The sequence below is a fragment of the Eptatretus burgeri genome, chromosome 12 (assembly GCF_056783735.1).
Source record: "Eptatretus burgeri isolate ZD-2024b chromosome 12, Ebu_testis_v1, whole genome shotgun sequence".
Classification (NCBI taxonomy): Eukaryota; Metazoa; Chordata; class Myxini; order Myxiniformes; family Myxinidae; genus Eptatretus; species Eptatretus burgeri.
In genome coordinates this window covers 52948493-52969056 of record NC_140972.1, presented here as the reverse complement: position 1 = coordinate 52969056, position 20564 = coordinate 52948493, and the positions used below count along the sequence as shown (strand labels likewise).

General features: G+C 46.9%; 1 protein-coding gene across 1 annotated transcript in view; it reads left to right on the top strand.

Moving 5' to 3' along the window:
* The window catches only part of LOC147015635 (inactive carboxypeptidase-like protein X2), a 113593-nt gene extending 103281 nt beyond the window's left edge, over positions 1-10312 (top strand). The window contains exon 16 of the mRNA XM_085849114.1: positions 10181-10312. Coding sequence (XP_085705240.1) covers positions 10181-10211 — 31 coding nt within the window. The 3' untranslated portion in view covers positions 10212-10312. The remainder of the gene's footprint in view (positions 1-10180) is intronic.
* Positions 10313-20564: the final 10252 nt, after the last annotated feature.

The window sequence follows — 20564 nt, the reverse complement described above, 5'->3', positions numbered from 1 at the left end:
ATACGTTACACATAGGTTCAAAGCACGTTACACATAGGTTAGAAATAACTTTCGGGTACGCTAAACATTACCTCGACGTATTTCGACTTATGAGTAACTTACAAGTAATGTGTGTCGACGTGTGTCAACGATCGCATAACGTGCCTACAAGTTATGGCCAGCGTATGCGGAACGTGTGAGTCTTACGCTGACATACGTCGAAAAACTTTGAGCATGCTTAAAATTTGTCGACGAGCTTGGCGTACTACGACGTATGCCAGCGTGCTTCAGCGTGCTCTTAACGTATACTAAACTTACCCATAACGTATTCGACGTGTGCCAGCGTGCTCTTAACGTATACAAAACTAACCCATAACGTATTCGACGTGTGCCAGCGTATTCGCCAAATTTTTCATACGTCGGCATACACTGGCTAAAACGTCAAGGTGTGACAGGGCCTTAAGTGACGTCCTCACAGTTGATCATCGTGCTTGTATCTATTTTTCACTGCTACCTTGTACCAATGAAGAGGTCTACTTTGCTATACTAATGGTGTAATATTAATTTGTGATTGGATTGATGCTGTATGGAATGAAAACATAGAGATTGAGTTTAAAAGAGATTCACTAAATAATGTGAGGGATTCGTTTCACCAATGACTTCATTTAAGATTCAGCATTTGTAGTTTTGGAATGACATCATTGAAATATTTCGTTTACCGCAACAGTGTTTGTAATATTGTATTTTGTTATATTAATGGTATAGTATTAATTTGTACATGCTTGGTGTTGGCTTAATGGTTAGGGTTGTGGACTTGGGTTCTTAGGATCCTGAATTCAAATCCTATTTTCTGTTGAATTAATACCAGGTGGGGTTGACGCTGCCTGTCATCCTTCTGAGGTCGGCAAAATGAGTGCCAGCATGCTGGTATCCTGTGTCGGAGTGGCGACCCGTCCAGGATTGTGCCCAATAGCCAAGGAGACTGCTGAGGCAGCATCAATCCTCTGCACAGAGTCTGGTCCCAATGGATGGATGGATTAATTTGTGATTGGAACCATGCTGTTTGGAATGAAAAATAGAGAGAGATTGAGTTTAAAGCAGAACAAGGAAATCATGTGAGGGATTCCCTTTACTTCGTGACATTCACAGATTCGGCATTTGTAGTTTTGTCATTTTTTGCCCAAGTCCTTCACGAATGCCAAGTCGTTGTCCAACCCCTCCCATGCAGAGCACGGCCGGGTACCAAGCGAGTCAAATATATTTTGCTTTGAAACTCACAAAGAGAAACTATATAACTTTTATAAAGAATACCCGATTCATGAAAAATAACCAATTCTTTAGAAACAGCCACAAGGACAAAGCAAAATGTGATCGCTCATACGCTGCTGCAGTGAAAAGCCAAAACCTCCACCACCCGGCATCATCATCATAAGATACGGGATGAAACGTTGCCACCCGTAACCAGGTATGCACACACACACCTGCAGAGAGTACCTTTCAGATCCAAATCTACCCATAGGTACCACATACCACTACCTTGTACCAACTGCCGACTGTACATCCCAATCAGTACACGAACTGTACCGCTCTCAACTGAAATTGTGTGAGGTGATTGGCATGTCGCTTAAGCACTCCAATGAAATGGTTGATAAGGAACGGCTGGCTTAGCAAGCGATAGCAAGCTCATTGATGGTGGCACATACTCGCAAAAAACGAAACATCGCTCATTTCATAACATTTTTACATTTCACTCCAGATTTCGAGTTGTATAGTCTCCGTAATCTGATCCTCCAAACTCAAATTATATTTTGATGACATACTTCAATTAGTCCGAGAGAGTAGATCGTGGAAAATCACATCATATAATGCATGAAATCGCTCGTACCTACTAATTTGGAAACCATGGCACTTACAAAAGCGATGCACACAGCGATTCGTAGGTGTGTAGATGAGGCTTACGATGATATGAGTGAGGAAAGTGAAGAAAAACAATTTGAGTGCTTTATCGTAAATAAAGCACGAGGCCTGTTCCAAATCAAGGCATTGTTGAGCACGCGGAAACAAAATAGGGAATGAAGACCCCAGCGAGGAAGAGTGAGGTTACCGAGGACCCGTGTGCCTGAAGACTCTGTCGAGGAAACGATGTGTCCAAGGGGTGCGCCTGATAAAGCCGTTGATTATTTTCAAAATGGGTGTTTTAATTAATACGAACACCCAATTTTCAGTCATGTACTTCCTTGGAGTTTTCTTTGTCTGCATGCAAAGTTTCAGGCTGCTCGGTTTTATGGTTTTGGAGTTATGGAGGAAAAAGTTGGCACACACACACACATTTATCAGTATTGATAAAGCATACAGGTCATAACTTGGGTACGAGTGACTGAGAGCTAACAACTCCATGTACATCTCTGCGGCTCAGCCCGTCGGACTCCTGCCCCATGTCCCGTAGCATGACCCACGTGTGAGAAAAGCATGCCCTATGTGCGGGGCATATAACAATGTGAAAGGAATTGTGTGCTCCATGTGCGGGAAAAGGGAACACTTCAGCAAACTTTACAAATCAGCTAAATAAGTCAAGGCTCTTACATAGAACAGTCACCTTTTCCTAAGTACAGTGGAAACGGGGAAAGACCCAAGTTAGTTGAAATCCACATAACAAATAGTAAAGTGAAGTTTAAAATCGACACAGGAGCCGACATAACCATCATTACAGAGAATGTGTGGAGAGGTAACAAGTGCAAGGGCAGTAATAAGTGCAGCCTGACCAAAGCCCAGGTCAGGTCAGGTCAGGTATGGGAGCATGCACCGGAGCAGCACATCGCTGCGTCCACTTTCCGCCGATACTCCAGGGACCTCCGTCTGGCCATCCCCCCAGGCAGATGCCTGGCCTATCCCCATCTCCTTGAGAAGCCGATCAACCTGCCACAACCACGAGGCACGCGGTCGGCCCATTGGCCTCCACTCATGAAGCTCCCTCACTGAGCAAATCTGGTGAGCAGGATCAGTGTCAGGAAAACGAGCCACATGTCCATACAGCCGCAGCTGATGATCACGGACTATGCAGGTAACAAATCTCATTTGAGTCTCTCTCAGCAACCACTTGTTGTACACAAAGTCTAACCAGCGATAGCCTCAGATTCCCCAAAGAGACCTGGTACCAAAGGAATTAAGTCTCCATCTCAAATCCCTGATCAGAGTCCAAGTCTCACATCTGTAGAGCAAGACTGGAAGCACCAAGGACCTGAAGACTCGGATTTTTGTCCTCCTGCACAGGTACTGACAGCACCACACCCCATGATCCAGTGAATCCATGACTCCCCAGGCCCGACCCAGACGTCTATTGACCTCTGGCTCACAGCCAGCAGAGACATGAATATCACTGCCAAGGTAAGCGAATCTCTCCACGATCTCAACATCCTCACCACAAACAGGTACAGACAAAGCCCAGAAGCCACTGTTTGGACCAAGGGAGGTCCTCTCTTCGTGGATGGGGAAGCCAGTGAAACCCAGAGCAATGGGGAGGACGAGTGAGATATTCAGCCAGTTAAAAAGCCTCCTGAAGAAAGCGGCTGACTTGTATCGAGCATTGCTCACAAACAGAGCAACTCCCCTGTGGAACGAATACAGCCCAGCACAACTGTTGATGAGGCATAGGCCATGCACCACTGTTCACATCTTTCCAGCAATGTTGGATCCAGTTCTTCCAGACAAAAGGACAGTGGATCTCAAAGAAAGAGAGAAGAGGTGAATGGATGCAAAGTGCTTCAACAGGAGATGCCGGATAAGAAATCTGGGCAAGCTCACACCAGGGAGGGAAGTGTGGGTCACAGACACAAAAGTTCAAAGCACTGTGGCGTCTGCACATCCGACTCCTCACACCTACCGGATCCACGTGGCAAACAGAACAGTCAGGAGGAACCAGCGTAACCTCGTCCCTATGTAGGTGAATGAGGCGACACTGAAAGATCCAGAGCATCGGACCAGCCATTGGAGGATGCATCAGCTTCACCAACACCGACTTCACCAACGCCTACTCCTGCAAGCAGGTGGGTCACACCCACGACCACCAGGACAAGGTCTTGGAGAAAGCACAGTTGTGGAGTGGAAAGAAAGTTTTTTTTTTAAGTTTTTTTTAAAGTGAGGCGGGGAAATTGGATAACATTGAGAATGTAGAAGTGCAAGATTTGGGAAGAAGCAAACGAAGAAAGCAGAGACAAAAGGGACATAATTTTCATAGCAGCTACTCAAAGAGTGGCAAAAGTAGGTCTTGAACAACACAAAAACGAATTTGACAAATGCAGAACAACAGAGTATGATTTAACACGGAAAATTGGATGGAAACACAAATCAGCAATACAGGGACAAAGATGGAACAGAAAAACACGACTCATGCAATTAGGAAATCTTAGCTTTAATGAGGTGGAAGCGGCAGCTGCACATTCAACCAACATGGGGAAAAAAATCCTCGAACCGGAAGACCAATATATTCCAACATAATGGCCACTGTTGGGCAAAACATCGCTGTGTCACCTGAGTCAGATGGACTTTAAGGTGGGTATCCCATCTGCTGGCATCAGTTGGTGGAAATTAAACATCCCAGGATGTCTTTTGTGGAGAGTAGGTGAGTTATAACCGGCACCCTGACCAAATTACAAATTCCTGTTCGAATCACCTTCAGGCATCAGGCTTTGTCAGGCTATTCATGAAAGACTTGGACCAAAATCGTTTCCTGACTGAGCACACAAAAAGGTGGTGGTAGTAGTTATGGTAGTGGTAGTCGTAGTAGTATGAGTAGTAGTAGTAGTAATAGTAATAATAGTTGTAGTAGTAGTACTGTTCCTCACTCAAGCTTGACTAGCATGATTAATTAGTGTGGTCATGTTGCATTAATATTCATTTATTTCCAGTAAACATGTCTTCTGTGGCATGTTTACATTTTTTTTGGTCATTTATTTCCACTTTTGCACTTCGAAGAACATTTTTGAGCTTCATTCCAATTGTACTAGTTGTCAAAGTGCAGTGATTTTCATGACTCACTGGTGTCACAAACAGCATTAAATATTTGAATCTACAAATGGCATTTTGTCATTATAGCCACATCTTATGTTAACAGGGATGGTTGAAATGGCTGACAAGGGAGGAAATAGGGGGGGGAGACATACCCCCACGCCCCACCCCTCACCTCCACTGGGATTTATTGAGCTTCCGCTCAATGTGTTATTCCTTAAAATGCAGGCTGGACTCGAGCCTGTAGGCCTGCGGTACAGTTAAGCAAAGAGAATGCTCCATACAAGATCCCACCAAGATTGGTTGAAATACAAGTATGACCATTATTAATTGTGGCTGTTTATGCGAACAAAGGCCTTTTGTAGTTTTGAAACCAAAGTTATATTTTACTTCCTTTCCAGCTGTAAAATTGATACTGACATTCCCTGGGATTAGACATACCATTGTGATGTTTCATGCTTCAGGTTTCTGTAGAAATCATCTGCTTGAAAGAGACAATCTGGTGTGTCAATATAATTTATAGAAATACCATAAACTATGTGGTGTGTCTATCTGATTTGTCGACAGAAACTGCTCGAATGGGTCGATCAGCTTAATATGTACAAACTATCTGATGTGTCTATCTGATTTATGGAAATACCATGAACGATATTTAGTGTGTCCATCTGCTTTATATCAAAATCATCATGCAAGTGAAATGGAGTTGTCCTATTGCTGTTCCCATCTGAATTTTTGACTGGCTTTATGATGTTTGAGAGGAATCCAGGTTCAACTTGCATGTACCATGTGTTTGTGCAGTGTCGACTAACATCCCTGCAATTCATCCACACTAGTGTGTGTGTCTGTGTGTGTGTGTGTGTGTGTGTGTGTGTGTGTGTGTGTGTGTGTGTGTGTGTGTGTGTGTGTGTGTGTGTGTGTGTGTGTGTGTGTGTGTGTGTGTGTGTCCTCCATAACTCCAAAACCATGAAACTTAGTGGCTTAACACTTTGTATGCATATTAGGGAACTCCAAAGGAAGTGCATGGATGAAAAGTGGGTGTTTGTGTGAATTAAAACACCCCCTTTTGAAGATAAATAACGGCCTTATTTAATTACATCCTTTATCAGGTGCATCCTTGGCGATACTCCTCAGACACCCTCAGACAACCCTCAGACAACTTTGAGGACACCCTCAGACAACTCGCTCACCCTCGATGGAGTGTTGATTCGCCATTTTGTTTGGCCGATTCAAACATGCCTTGATTTGGAAAGACAATCTACTCTCGCAGACTAAAGTATATAATCGAAATATTATATCGGATTTGAGAATCGGATCTCTTGGACTAAATAAGTGTTGAAATCTGGAGTGAAATCTGAAAATTTTAACAAAGCAGAGATTTTTTTTTTATAACTGACTATTTATTTAAGCAAAGCATTAAACTTAACTGTTTTTACCATTTGGATGATTATATTGAGTGAAGAAAAGATAATGAATGTGCAGAAAGTGGAACTTCATTGAGCACAACACTGTGCTCTATAACTTGCTTATGCAAACCATGGTGATATAGTCCACAGGGGTCCTTTTTTTCAGCAATTATGCAGTTTTCTTTTGCAACATTTTGTATGATACAATACAAAATGAGATACAATGAGAGTTCATCACATGAGAGATACAATGAGATACAATGAGAGTTCATCACAAAATATTAATATAAATGTACTCATAATTGTTGCAATATATTAATAGTTGGCAGTTTCTGGAAGGGAAGAGGGATTTTTTCTTGACACCATTTTGTGCGATCTGCTTTCATGACAAAATATCAATACAAATATACCAATGATTGCTGCAATATATTAATAGTTGACAGTTGTTGAAAACAAAGAGCTACGTAGATGGCAAACACGGATGTGGTACAAATGGGTGCAAATGATTGTCCATGGGCCGTGTGCATGCCTGCATGCTTGGTTACGTGTGTGCGGATTTTGTGGGCACGACGTTCAAACTTGCATCCAGGCCCGTAGTGCATGGTGCTGTGGAGGAGGTCATGTGTTCGTCTCGCAAACCATGTGCTTCTGCATGTCGGAAGCAGAAGTGCTGCAGCGCCGAAGCCATGTGGGGAGTGGACTTGCTGAGGCAATGATGCCACATGGAAAGCGTCACCGTGCAGTGTGGGTGTGGGAAAATCCATACATGTTTATGAGTGAAAGGATACATGAGTATATCGCCAGTGCGCTTGCATGGTTAGCATGGCCGAGGAGTGGTTCGGAGAATGCTTAAATGTTCCTACCTGATTTTATGTAGAAAACAGCGGTGAAAGAGAAAACGTTGCTCATTGAGCACGTTTTATCGCCCCGGCAATGCCCTGGGATGCTGCCTTGCCTCCTCTCACACTGCTATCCATCCCTCCCCCTCACCTTATGCTGCCTTCCCCTCATCTCCTACCCACCTTGGGACACCGGCTGAGGCCCCAAAACATTCCAAAGGTTTGGGGGATGTTATGTCCACGTTGGTTAAGTTAATTACTCCGACCCATTTGTCGTGGACGGGCGGTTAACACTGATCTGGATGGATAGCCAAATGATTTCTGTTGGAGGCGAACAGCCGAGTTCCCTGGAGATTATAGCATGCGCGGGATGGAGGGCAGCAATGATGTGCAGCAGATGGATGCACAGGGGTTTTTACTCGAACCCACAACGAATAGACAGACACAAGCGAATCTTGATAAATAAGGGTTTAATGAACATAAATCAAATATTTATAATGGAGAAAAATCAAAGCGTGATTTAATAAATTGTGAAGTACATTAAAGCTTAAAGTTGAGACGTCTCCACACACACTAACAAAAACAGACAAAGGGAGAGATAAAAGAAAAGAAAATCCCTTCCTTTATTCTGGCACTTAGCTGGGTGTCGAGAGATGATCTTTGAGGAGCTTGAGGATCGAACCGCATCGTCCTGCATGGGAAACCACACCCAAAAAGGCACCAGGCCGCTCTCTTCACGGGGAAATGTATGTGGTAATTCACGCGGGTGGTTCTCCTTCGTTAAGGGCCCACAAACCTTTGTACAATTTCTTCTCACGAACGAATGTGCCGACCCTGCTCCTCTCTTACACCAGATTTTATTGCCACAAATGGTCTCTGCCTTTCTCCTTGACCATACGACAGAACTATTTCTGAGGCCCCAAGATAAGGTCACGGTGCACTCTTCCTCTCTTCTCCTCTCCTCAGAAATGTACAACTTCGTGACCCAGTCGAACAGTAATGGCGAGCATCTTGCTCCAGCACACAGGCAAATTCACACAGCACAAACACGAGAATCGTGCAGCCTTCTTCGGCGTGTCGAGGAGAAGCCAGCGAACAAGACCCTTCCGTCTCCACTGCGTACCTCACACCAACTCTCTGCTCTCCGATCATGCCCTCCTCTCTCATGTCACACCGACCAATCCCAAACCTCGGGGTGTCGCCAGTCGGTTGTTGTTGTTAAAGCATCATTACTTTTTATAGCTGGCTTTGTAAATGCAAAAACATAGGAAAAGGTCACAGGGAGCAATCACATACTGGGAGAAATTGGCCTTAAACCCCACCTAATTAACACAGCACCCCCCCTCCCCCATGTGGTGACACATAACAATCTCAAGCTGACTGTTTTCCCTACTTAATTTACATCGAGATGTCTCCTCATCGTCCACGGACCATGCTATATGATACAATCCTACCTTTACTATGAAATTCCTCCATCTACTCGACAAACGTAACAGTATGTAAACAAGATAGTCATGATAAATGATCATGTGAAACCAAACATTCTTACATCTTTCTTTTAATCATGGTTATCCCAAGAAAAACATGCCTGCATCCTTTTGCATTAAAAAAGTTATTACTTGTTTCTTTACTTTGTTAGAAATATATATATATATATATATGTGTGTGTGTGTGTGTGTGTGTGTGTGTGTGTGTGTGTGTGTGTGTGTGTGTGTGTGTGTGTGTGTGTGTGTGTGTGTGTGTGTGTGTGTGTGTGTGTGTGTGTGTGTTCTGCTCCTGATTTAGAAACATTGCAGTACAAATGTCATCAATGTGCTCACACTTAAATGGCAGTGTACATTCTTTATCGATGATCTAACATTCTAAACAGTCCATACTTTCTGTCACCCACTTCCTGATAATATTCCACCATTAACCACAACCATAGAGGTCTGATTGGCCATCTGGCAAATGTGTCGAACAGCCGGAGCCATCAGGCTGATTGACAGTCGTAGTCCCACTCACCCCTCCCTTTCCATTCCTTTCGTCTTTAGAGGAATGCAGTTTTGTGTTCTTTTCGTGAAATCCTTCCAAGCTATTAAAACTTCGACAACAAAGGATGCTACTCCAAGTAAAACTCTGTCTTATGTTGCCAGATTATTTTGCCATTGAGAAAGGCAGCTTGTCTGAGGATTTATTATTATTATCATTATTACTTTTATGATTAAGGAGAAGATTTTCTGGTTTTGATCGATCTCAATTTTTTTGCTTTTGCCATGGTCTGGAGTACTGAAAAGTGTTCTCTGCCTCGACAATCAGCTAAACAGACCAGTTGGCTCTCCTAGATAGCCTCAGTGAGTTTTTAGAGAAGATACTCCAAATTTAGTTTTGCATGGGGCAGGTGGGACTGACATTTTTTTTTTTTGTCCGCACAATCCCTACATCGAGAGTACCAGCGCACTCTCTGACATTTATATTCAGAGTTTGATCATTATTAAATAATGAGAGAAAATATTAAATACTATTTCTAAAATGTGATTTTCCGAGATGGCTTTCGTTGCAAGATTGTCAGGTTATACATTATGACATTATGTAACAGTGATGAAAAGTTTTAAACATTCTTTGTACGTGCAATTATTCCCACTCTGGTCATTTTGACACAAAACAAGAAAACTTATGAAGATGTTGATAAACAAAAGTTTATTCTTTATCTTGAGAAAGTCTCGAATGAAAGCCAAGAATGCCAAGCAGTCATAATGAATGCCAGATGTTTTATGTCCACCACGTAATGTTTGCCTGTGTTATAAGAGTGATTATTTTAATTTTGATGCATCACTGGTAATTTAAAGAAAGCCTCACTTGGCTTGTGCTTGATATCAAATCAGCTGCGCAACCCAGTCTGTGGATGAGCTCCAACTTTGTAGAGTGTTTCTAATGGAGGTAATTCCATGTTTTCTCATGTCCTGGCCACCTCAGAGCACATGAAGTCCCTTCGATGCTGCCATGAATCGAAGCAAGATGCTGCACTGCCATTAATCTGCCAGATCACACTCGAAGAAAATTCATACTCTCCCTCCTGCAGTTAAATAAAATCCCATGTGAGGAGAAGGCTTTCCAAGATTTTCCCTTTTTTTTGTAATTTGTATACATTGTCGAGCTAAAACATAGAGCATTGTTGAGTCGAGCTAAAAGTAGAAAGAGCTAGAGAGGAGAAATACACCAACTGCAGTCTCTCAGCAGAAATGAGGGACAACATTGAGGGAGACTTGGAAAAATAAGTGATGTGGGAAATAATTTTTATACAAGATCTAAAGCTCGCTATGGAGCACACACACACACACACACACCAAACTTGGGGGATGTGCCATCACTTCCCAGGATACTCTGAGAATGGCATAATGGCACCACTTTTCTCACCGTACTCAGTGGGGTGTTTCCTCAGGAGGAATTTCCTCCTCCCCATGGATGCCAACCAATGGGGATTGTCCTTTTAAATGCTGAACATCAAACAAGGAAGCAGCACATACCATTTTTTCTAAGTCTTTGGTATAACTCAGCCAGGGTTTGAACAGCCGACCTCCCAGACTCGGAGTGGACACTCGAACCACCAAGTCAGAACGAGGGCCATAGGATGACACGGGGTGAACAAAATGGATACAGCCACAAACTATAAGAAATAAAAAAAATGGAAACATAGAAAGACGTGGGTTTGGGGAGGGGCGACGAGGGTAGAAAAGATCATGGATCTGAATGGAGGACGATCTGAAATGGTGGTGAACAGCTGCCTTTACAACGTGGAGGGAAGGATGAGATTGAAGAGACTGAGGAATTTGATTCCACAGGTGGGGAAAAAGAGGAATGGATTAGTGGAGGTGAGCAGTGATTCTGTATTTTTGGAGTTTCACCAGAAGGGGGTTAATGGAAAACCACCTGCGCCGTTCAGAAACTTGGGTGTGGGGGGAGGAGGGGGACAGAGCACAGAAAGAACAAAGTGTGCAACACCAGAAAGGAGGCAGTAGAAGTCAGAGAGACCATCAACCAGTCTGCAATGTGAGAGTTACAGGCCCAGAGACTCAGCTTCTTCGCAGGGGATTCCAATGGTTTTGAAGGCCTTGGTTTCCACAGCATCAAGCCGATCAAAGTGTGAGGCAGTGGTGTCGGCCCAAAGAGGAGAGCAGTACTCCATCGAGCTGCAGATGGAGTCCTTGCGTTTCTTTAATGACCATCATTTTCACCGTCGCTTAAGCTTCTCGTTAAACAAGGGCAGTACAAGGTTTACGTGGATTTTTCATTGTAGAGTAAGCAAAAACAATCGTTCAATGTAAAAATATTATAATCAAACTCGGTGGTGCCATGGTTAGAGGGTTCACTGAATCTGGGAGGTCGGTGGTTATAACCTGACCCTGGCAGAGTCATACCAAATACTTCAAAAATTCTACTTACTTCTTCCTTGGTGACACAAAGCATGTAAAAAGGATAGAGCACAGAGAAACAACCCTAAGTTGTCAATTATTGCACAGGTTTGATGGACCTACTGGCTTCCACCTGTGTTGAAGTGCTTCGCAATGCTGAAATAAATTTCTCGACAAGAGTGAGGCTCATGGTCGATCAGGGTTAAACTGACAGGGGAAATTGGGAAACAATTGGACACAATGAGCAAAGGAAGAAGACAGAGAGAGAGAGAGAGAGAGAGAGAGAGAGAGAGAGAGAGAGAGAGAGAGAGAGAGAGAGAGAGAGAGAGAGAGAGAGAGAGAGAGAGAGAGAGAGAGAGAGAGAGAGAGAGAGAGAAAAAAATACTTGTCTTCGTTCGTCTGCAGCACAAGGTGCGGGGTAGCATCATTGGTTGAGGTGTGGCTGTGCTGCTGATGCAATGCCTCTGCTGATTAGGGCAATAATTTGGAATTTGTTCTGAGTGCCGGCGATAGCTCGCCTACTCTTCGTAAAGAACACTAAGGGATCTTTAATGTCCAACAACGAATGATGGCAGACGGGACGCCTGTTTAACGTCCACCCAAAGGACGGCACACACATTGATGAATCACCCTGCCTGTAAAACACTGGGATAACAGTTTATAGCTTAGTTGGGATTCAAACCAATGCTAGACAGCTTATAGATGAGTGTGTGTGTACCTCTAGGCTATCCTGTCAGCCAGGAGGAAACATTGAAAGCAGCACGTGAGGAGGTTGAGTTAGGAAGGGTTAATGGGGGTAATAAGGATCATCAGTCAGGATGGGGAATGTGATCGAGAGATTTACAAACTCCTCAATGTGCCTTCGATGTTAAAGTAAATAAGCAATTTAAAACTAGGTGTCGAGGAATGTCAGAAGCAGCAATTTTCTTTGTAAATGTTCATGTTGCATTTAAACTCAGAAGGAATGCAAAAATGTTATTTGTGTGCTGGATTGGGAATAAATCGAGCTGTTTGTAAACTGTCTTACCTTGGCAAGATAACAGGCAAAATGGTAGCAGGAGAAGCCAGGTCTGGGGAGAAGAACGAAGAAGGGAAAGAAAACAGAGGCAAAGGCTCGACATGAGGTGTAAAGAGGGTGGAATGAGAAGTTAGACTTGTAAGAGGTTGAAAATAATAATTAATCGTCAGGTGGTTAAGAGCAGGGATAGGGTTATAAAGGGATATTGGGGACATAAAAAAGGTAATGATTATTGTCTACCCTGACAGTGTTATACAGAAATGAGGGAGTTGTACATTTTGTGCAATGATGTTGTCTACCTTGAGAAAATTGTACACGAAGTGACATCACACTGGTCAAAACATGCTCGGTATAAAAGCCAATTCACATGTGCTGTGCAACAGAGTGGTGTGCATCATCAAGTTCCTTATGAACCTAAAACCAACAGAAATACACAACATACTGTCTATTCAATTGGGTGATGCGCGTGGTTCACAAAGATGTGCGCTTTATGGTGCACTGGCGAGTCCAATCGAGGTCAGTGTTGGAGATGTTGGAGCAGTCATTAATTCTCATTGGAAATTCAATCAGGTTATTGCAATGTGAGCACCAATGGCACCTCGATTCTATCAGATCTCAAAGGACTTGGGTAGTGCAGCAGAGATGGGTTGATAAGTTGTACATCAACCCCCTTCTCCTCTCCCCCATGCAGTCTAGACTTATCACCCTGTGTTTTGTGTTTATTTTGACCACTCAATCTGGGTAGCATTAAGTTTATGAATGATGATGTCAGGCTACCATGTCGATGAGTACTGCATGTGAGGAGATGAATTGGTAGGAATGCACATGACATCATGTGGAGGGAAAGTTTTTTTTTTTTCCTGGTTGAACCCCAGACTCAAACTTGCTTACAATTAGTCACGTGTGCATGTCGGTGCGAGAAGCAAGGCACGCTCTCCTTCCTCATGGAGCAATCTTGTGTGTGTCCTTTTATGATAGAGAATTTGCCAACAGGTCAGGGGACTTCTGCTTGTCGTTATTTATATTGACATACTTTATGTGGTAGTTGTCTTGGAGTGCACATTTGGATTTTTTTATTTATTTTACAGTTTGGTCAAAAAATGTTGTTTTTTTCTCCCCTTCTCCACAAGAAGGGAAATGGATTGTTTTCCGCTTACTCTCTTTCTTTCCAACAACAATTATCGCACATCATTCATTAAATTCTGAGACAATCAACTTCAAATTTGGATTGGAGGTACAGTACCTTGCTCCAATTAACCCAGATTGCTTGTTTATTGTTGTTTTTGACTTCGACCCCCCATCCTAAATTTAAGGGGTCAAAGTTGAAGCACAAAATAAATCACACATGCTTCCTTGATATTTATTTCAATCGATAGAGATTACATTTGGCACAAAAGTGCTTTCAAACAGACTTGTGTCGGAAAAAAAGAATAAGTCAAATCAGAGTCGCTTTGGGGATTATAGAGGGGTCAAAGGTCAAAATCAGTTGCAGAATTAAGGTGTTTGGCCTACCGGGCATATATATATATATATATATATATATATATATATATATATATATATATATATATATATATATATATATATATACATGTATATATATACATATATATATATTGTTGCGGTATTCGCGCCCGCCGGCGTGCTGACGGCCACGTAACTCGAATCGCGGCACGTCGCCCACCGGACGGACAATCCAGTCGTGACCCTCTCGGACTAACGCCGGGAACCAGTCACGGGTGGACCTTTCGGTCTCACCGCGATCGAGCCAATCAGCCCCCGCGTGGGATAGGGTTGCTCGCCAAATTCGACCTACCTAAGTACTCACGCGGAGGGTAGACCGGGCGATCGCACCTCGCCGCAGGTCGACTTCGGACACAGGCCACTTGAGCGACCCGTTCCGTACTATCAGAATAACCGAGCGGTGTTATCGTCGACCTCGACGGTTCGATTAATTATCGGGCGTATTCAGCCCACTACCAACCCTTTATGTGAAGCAAGATGAGGATTCAATGGGAGAAATGACGAAGCGAAGCGGGAAACAGTTCAACACAAAAGCACATTTATTCGCGGCACACGGGAGCACACATATACAATTCCACCAAAAGCACACAAAAAAGACACAATGCAATTTACACAAAAAGCAAATATAAAAGAGAAGACACAATGCAGAGCTAATACCGACTACCGAGCACACGGCAACACTTATACAATTCTACTTCACAGACGGCGCCGACAACACATACCCAAAACCAAGGAAAGAATACCCTCAAGGATGAGGCGGGCCTGAGGCCGAGACCGGGTCGCGCCTACCCGTCTGGTGATGAGACGCGGAGCGGCGATGGCGCCCAAACTCCGCGGGCCTCGCGGAGGGTGTCTGGTAGGGGGTGGGAAAGGGGCCCCCTTTGGTCGCACTATCTCAGCGCGGGGGGAAACAGGAGGGGGTTGCTGATGCTCGGGGTATAGAGGATCTTTATTATCCCTGGTGTGCGTCTCCACCTCGGCCAGGTCGCGCATTCGGCCTCCCTCGGGTGCAGCTCCCTGCACGACGCGAGCACCCCCTCGTCTGGTGTCGCCGCCTTTCCACAGCTCGTCCCCTCCGTTCCGACTCCAACGCACACGACGAGCAGCTCCACCGCCCGCGAAGTCTTGACCCTCTGCTTCCGACTCTCCTACTCTCCGCCTCTGGACTCTCCGACTCTCCGACTCTCCGCCTCTGGACTCTCCGACTCTCCTCTTCTGGACTTTCCGACTCTCCACTGACGAACACGGTCCTTTTATCCCCCCGTCGCTTCGCCTTTGACCCCCTCCCTTTGACCTTTCACCTCGCTCCCCATTGGCCCGAGAAAAAGTGGGCGTGAAGGCTTTTTGATCCACAAATTTGCATATATCGATCGTCCTGGAGGCGGGGCCAAATCGCCCCTCGCTCACCGATTGGACGGCAAAAAGTGGGCGTGTGTCGTTTTGATCCGTTTTTGAAGCACAAAATCCGTGATTTTGTACACGCTGTTCGACGCGCGCCCTGCACGAGTCCAACACCGGTACCCACAGCGGGGCAAGAACGGTGGCGATGCTACGGTTGCGAGGTGTGACGTGAAGGTCGTGGCGGTTGTGGTGAAGCGGCGTTGTGGTTGGTGGTTGATGTTGTGGTTGTGGTGGTAATCACGGCGGTTGGTCCAAAATAAAGATAGCAAAAGAAAAACGGCTATCCTGAAGAGTCGCAGCACGCATAAATGACATGTATTCCCACTAGACAACGGGTTTGGGCCTAACTACACATATACTTGCCGAGATACCTCACCTAAGGGACCTGAATGGTGGTTTGCGAATTTGGTAACCACAACACTACCCCCTCCCCTTTTTACAGACTCGTCCCGAGTCGTCAAATTTTCGTGTGCCATCATGTGTAGTTTTCCCCTAGTACATTTTACCTACGGATCCCTGAGTGCGACATTCATGGTATTCGTGTCCCCAAAATAAATAACCTGAGGGCTGCGTAACTATCTAAACAAACTCACTCACACGGACAACTTAAATAAAATTGCCGGCGCTAAGACAAACATGCCGGGGGCGCACTCATATTTACAGTACATCTTAACCTTAACTTACAAATTTTACACTAAACCATGGCCCAGGATCAATGAACTCTGCAAAAGAAAAGCAGTTAGCAGGGAGCCAGGCTGCTCGCATGCAGTCTCTGACTCAAACAATGCAGGTGACAGGGAACGTGGCTGGCTGCTCACACGCAGTCCAAGGCCTTCCCTTTTGAACTGAACGCAGTGAACCACAATGGTGCATGGGCTGCACAAACGCAGTCTCCGTGCCAGCTCAAGTGGCACACGCAATGAACACAACGAATGGATGGATGAATGGATGGATGAATGGATGGACGCAAACACGGTGCACGGGCCGCCACTGCAGGCCCGTGTTGTAGCTGCCAACAGGGCAGTTCTCGCAGCTTGCAAACTGTTGCCTTGCGGATCCTGGCGCACATGGAAATGAACAGGGGGGGGGGGGCAAAGCAAAAATTGAACGGGGCTGGTGAACGTGGGCAGTGGGCATGGCATGGCAAAGGCAGCAGGCAAACACAGCCCGCAGAAGAAGGCCGCTGCAGGCAAACACAGCCCGCAGAAGAAGACCGTTGCAGGCAAACACAGCCGGCAGACGAACTGGCCGGCACAGGCCTCGAAGAAAAACAGCCAGCAGATGAACTGGCCGGCACAGGCCTTGCAGCACACAGCTGCCGATGAAGTTGGCCGGCCTCCGCCTTGAAGCAAAACACGGCCAGCCGATGAAGTTGGCCAGCCTTTGCCGTTCAGTGGAGGTTGGTGGAGGGAGTGCGGTGGTGCTGGCCACTTGGAAGGTGGGCTCGGACCTACCTACCTGTCTCCCTCCCAACCTATCGCCTTTGCCTGTCACTGTACATACCCACTCCCTTAATTTGTCAAACCCCAATTTAGCCCCAACTTATTTTTTTGTTGTTTTTATTTTTACTTCCCCTCTATAAATCGTCCCCTAACCCCCTTTATCGTCTTTGTTCGGCTAACCTATCCTGTCACCTAGCCTACTCCCAACCCCTACGTTCCCTTCCCGGAGGGGAATAAGGGAGAGCTAACGTCCTGTGTCGAGGCCCAACGAAGCCTCAGAATGGCCTCCCCAGAGTTCGGCGATCTTAACACCAAGTGGGTCCAGCGGCCCACAACGACAGCGAGGGGATGGATGGTGCGGAGGGGTACATCTCCTAATCTACCCTAACCATTTAACTGTTAAACTACCCCGGGGCTTTCAACAAGCGCCTCTCGCTTAAACTATTGGTTCTAACAACCCAGATTCCCGTCGCCTGTGTTGGTGTCCTTACAATTTCGGGCCTCGCCCCCCAATTTTCTCTCCGTGCCCTCACACGGTCTCCTGGCTGGGACACGTGGCTCCCTTTGGCAGGCACGACCCTCTGCCGATTCTCCCGCTATGGCACCCCCGGGCACTACACTGCCTCCGAGCCTACCAGCTCCCTAACACCGGGGAGTGCCCCCTATGGCACCTCCCCTGAAACGCACACGTGGCAGGCCGGCCTCCCGGGCCCCTTTCCAAGGGTCACCCGTGCCCACAACACTGCCCACGCGGCTAATTGCGCCCCGGGCCCCCGCACCAAGCAGATGCACCCGTGCCCACTACGCTATCCCGGCCCCCCATGGGCCCTTGGCCTACCGCGGCCGACTAGCCTGGTGCCCGGGGTACCCACTCAGCGATACTCACCTTTCGCAGCCACGCTCCCAAGCCCGTCAACAGGGCTCCTGCACCCCTCCAAATGGGTCTCGAGCCTACTTTCCCACCAACAACAAAACGACCTCCATTTTTCAATTTAACTAACCCAGCTAACTCACTCTACACTGACCCCGGGGGTCCCTTGGGCGGGAGTCACTCCTCCCCCCAATCACTCATCGCACCATGCATTCCCCATTCGCTCCATTCACACAGACCCGCTGGCCTCACTCACTCAACATGTACACGTACTCACCTCACAACCCACAACTCTTCAACACACACACCGCTGAACTCTGCCATCCTTCTATCTGCATCCCCTAACGAACTCGTGCTCCCACGTCGTCCCTTAAGCTATAGCACGTTCCATTTAACGCTACGTAGCTAAACTACGTCCCCTCTACACATTCACAAGTCTGTCACTGTCTCCAAATAAATCATTTTATTTCCCAACCTAAATCTGGCTACAATCCCTCTAACTAATCCATTCCACGGACTCCATGAGGACTTACCCCTGCCCCATGAAGTCGGTCTAACTAAGCTAACCCTTCCCCCTAACTAGTTTTCATCCTGTGCCCAGGTAAGGGGGTCTTTCACCCCTTGCCCAGGAATCCTGTGCACCCGAAAGTGAGGCCTGTTTTTCCTTTTTTTTTTTCATGCGCAGCACGTGCGCGGCAACTCAGAGCTCGCGCACTTTGCACCTGCCCGTGACGTCATGCAGCTGCACGTGTTCCTCGTCCCTCCTTGGACGGGACCATCCGGCAGAGATACCCCTCCTGCCGGATTCCAACCCCACGTGCAGCCATGACGTCACCGTGCGCATAAAAAAAAAACAAGCCCCACGTCTCGAGGGGTTCCCCACGCGAACACATGTGCTTTGCCCGTTGGAGCTTAACACACACGATCGCGTGGAGAACCCGTCCGGTCCAAATCCATTTACCTGCCTCAACTTTGTCCGTCCGCGGGATCGGCAAATCCACCGCTGGCGTTTCCGGACCGGGACGTCACTCTCGCAAGCGAGCACGTGGCGGTCTCGTGCGTTGCACAGCACGAACCGCGTGCTCACTGCTGGGTGAACCCGGCACGGTCCCCGAAATAGCTACAGCCGCTACTCGGCTTTCTTTCCTGTCATGTCGCCGTCGTCGCCTCCATTCAACCCACGCACACCTGCGTGTTACGACGCACACAGTCCACTCCATTACATTCACACCGGGAGACGCGGCTGCGTGCTCCCGCATGCCAACCGACATCTCCCTCACATACCGCTCTCTCACACACACGGTCTCCCTTGCACACAGCGACCTTGCACACGGCCGTTCACTCACGCGTGCGGGGGCACTCACCCGCGGTGCCTCACTCATACACACGGCGACACTCAAACACGCGGTCTCTTCCACACACCGTGCCCCACTCATACACGCGGGGGCACTCAACCGCGGTGCCTCATCCACACACGGTGCCTCACCCACACACGCGGGGGCACTAACCCGCGGTGCCTCACTCACACTGGCCGTTTCATCCACACACGCGGGGGCACTAACCCGCGGTTCCTCATCCACACACGGCGTGCTGGGAAGCACGCACTCCGGCACCATCGCCACCACACCACTCACACACGGGGTCGCTTCCACACACGGGGACGCACTCACACCTTGCACCACACACACAGGGACAACCACACTGGGGATTTGTGTCCCCACAAGGGTCTCCGGGGCCTCTATACCCCCCAAGCTCTCCGTGCACCCGTCCACAGCACCCGTCCCCTCAACCTCGCAAAGCACGACCGAACTCACCTGGTCGTGACTCGCCTCAAGGGGGCATACTCGCTCCCCTCGTTCCTGGAGGAGGCCATCCAGGTGCTCGCACTGGGTCTCGACCCAGTCCGCCAGCTCACCCCCATTATCCTCCACTACCTCCGTGTGTGTGTGTGCGTCACTTACCCCGTCTTCCTCGTGTAGTCTTTCCTCTATTGTTCCCATCTCCCGTGTCTCTGCCAACTCTTCACCCTTTACCTCCCTTGTCTCAACTATTATTTCCTTTGTCACGGCCTTCATGCCCGCCTGCAGGCTTCGGCCCATGTTCTGCGTCTCACCCCGTAGCTCTTTCATTTCTTCCTTCATGTTTGCTTCCATTCCGTTTATTTGCTTGTTCATTTCGTTTTTCATTTCATTTGTATTTGTATCCATCTTTTCGTTCATGCCTTTCATTTCGTTTGTATTTGTATCCATCGTCGTTTTCACTTCATTCATTTGCTTGTTCATGTCTTTCATTTCGTTTTTATTTGTATCCATCTTTTCGTTTATTTGTTTGTTCATGTCTTTCATTTCGTTTTTTATTTCATTTGTCATTGCCGCCAGCATGGCGCATAGCTGGGCTATGTCGGATGCACTCAGGTGAGCCGTTCCGGCAGGGATCGGGGAAGGGTTTTGGTGGAGGGGGGAGGGGGAGGTGTCATACACCGCGGCCGCTGCCGCACCCACCTCGGGCCCTGGGTTCAGTTGGGCGAGTCCGTGTTCCTGCACAATCAACATTTCCTGCTCGGGGATTCCATCCTGGACCATGGATTCTACATTACTACACATATACATTTCTAATACCCCCGGCTCCCGCTCGCCTTGAGACGCCATCTTGCTTCTCGTGAAGGGTTAATTTGCTCGCTCGTAATTTGGAG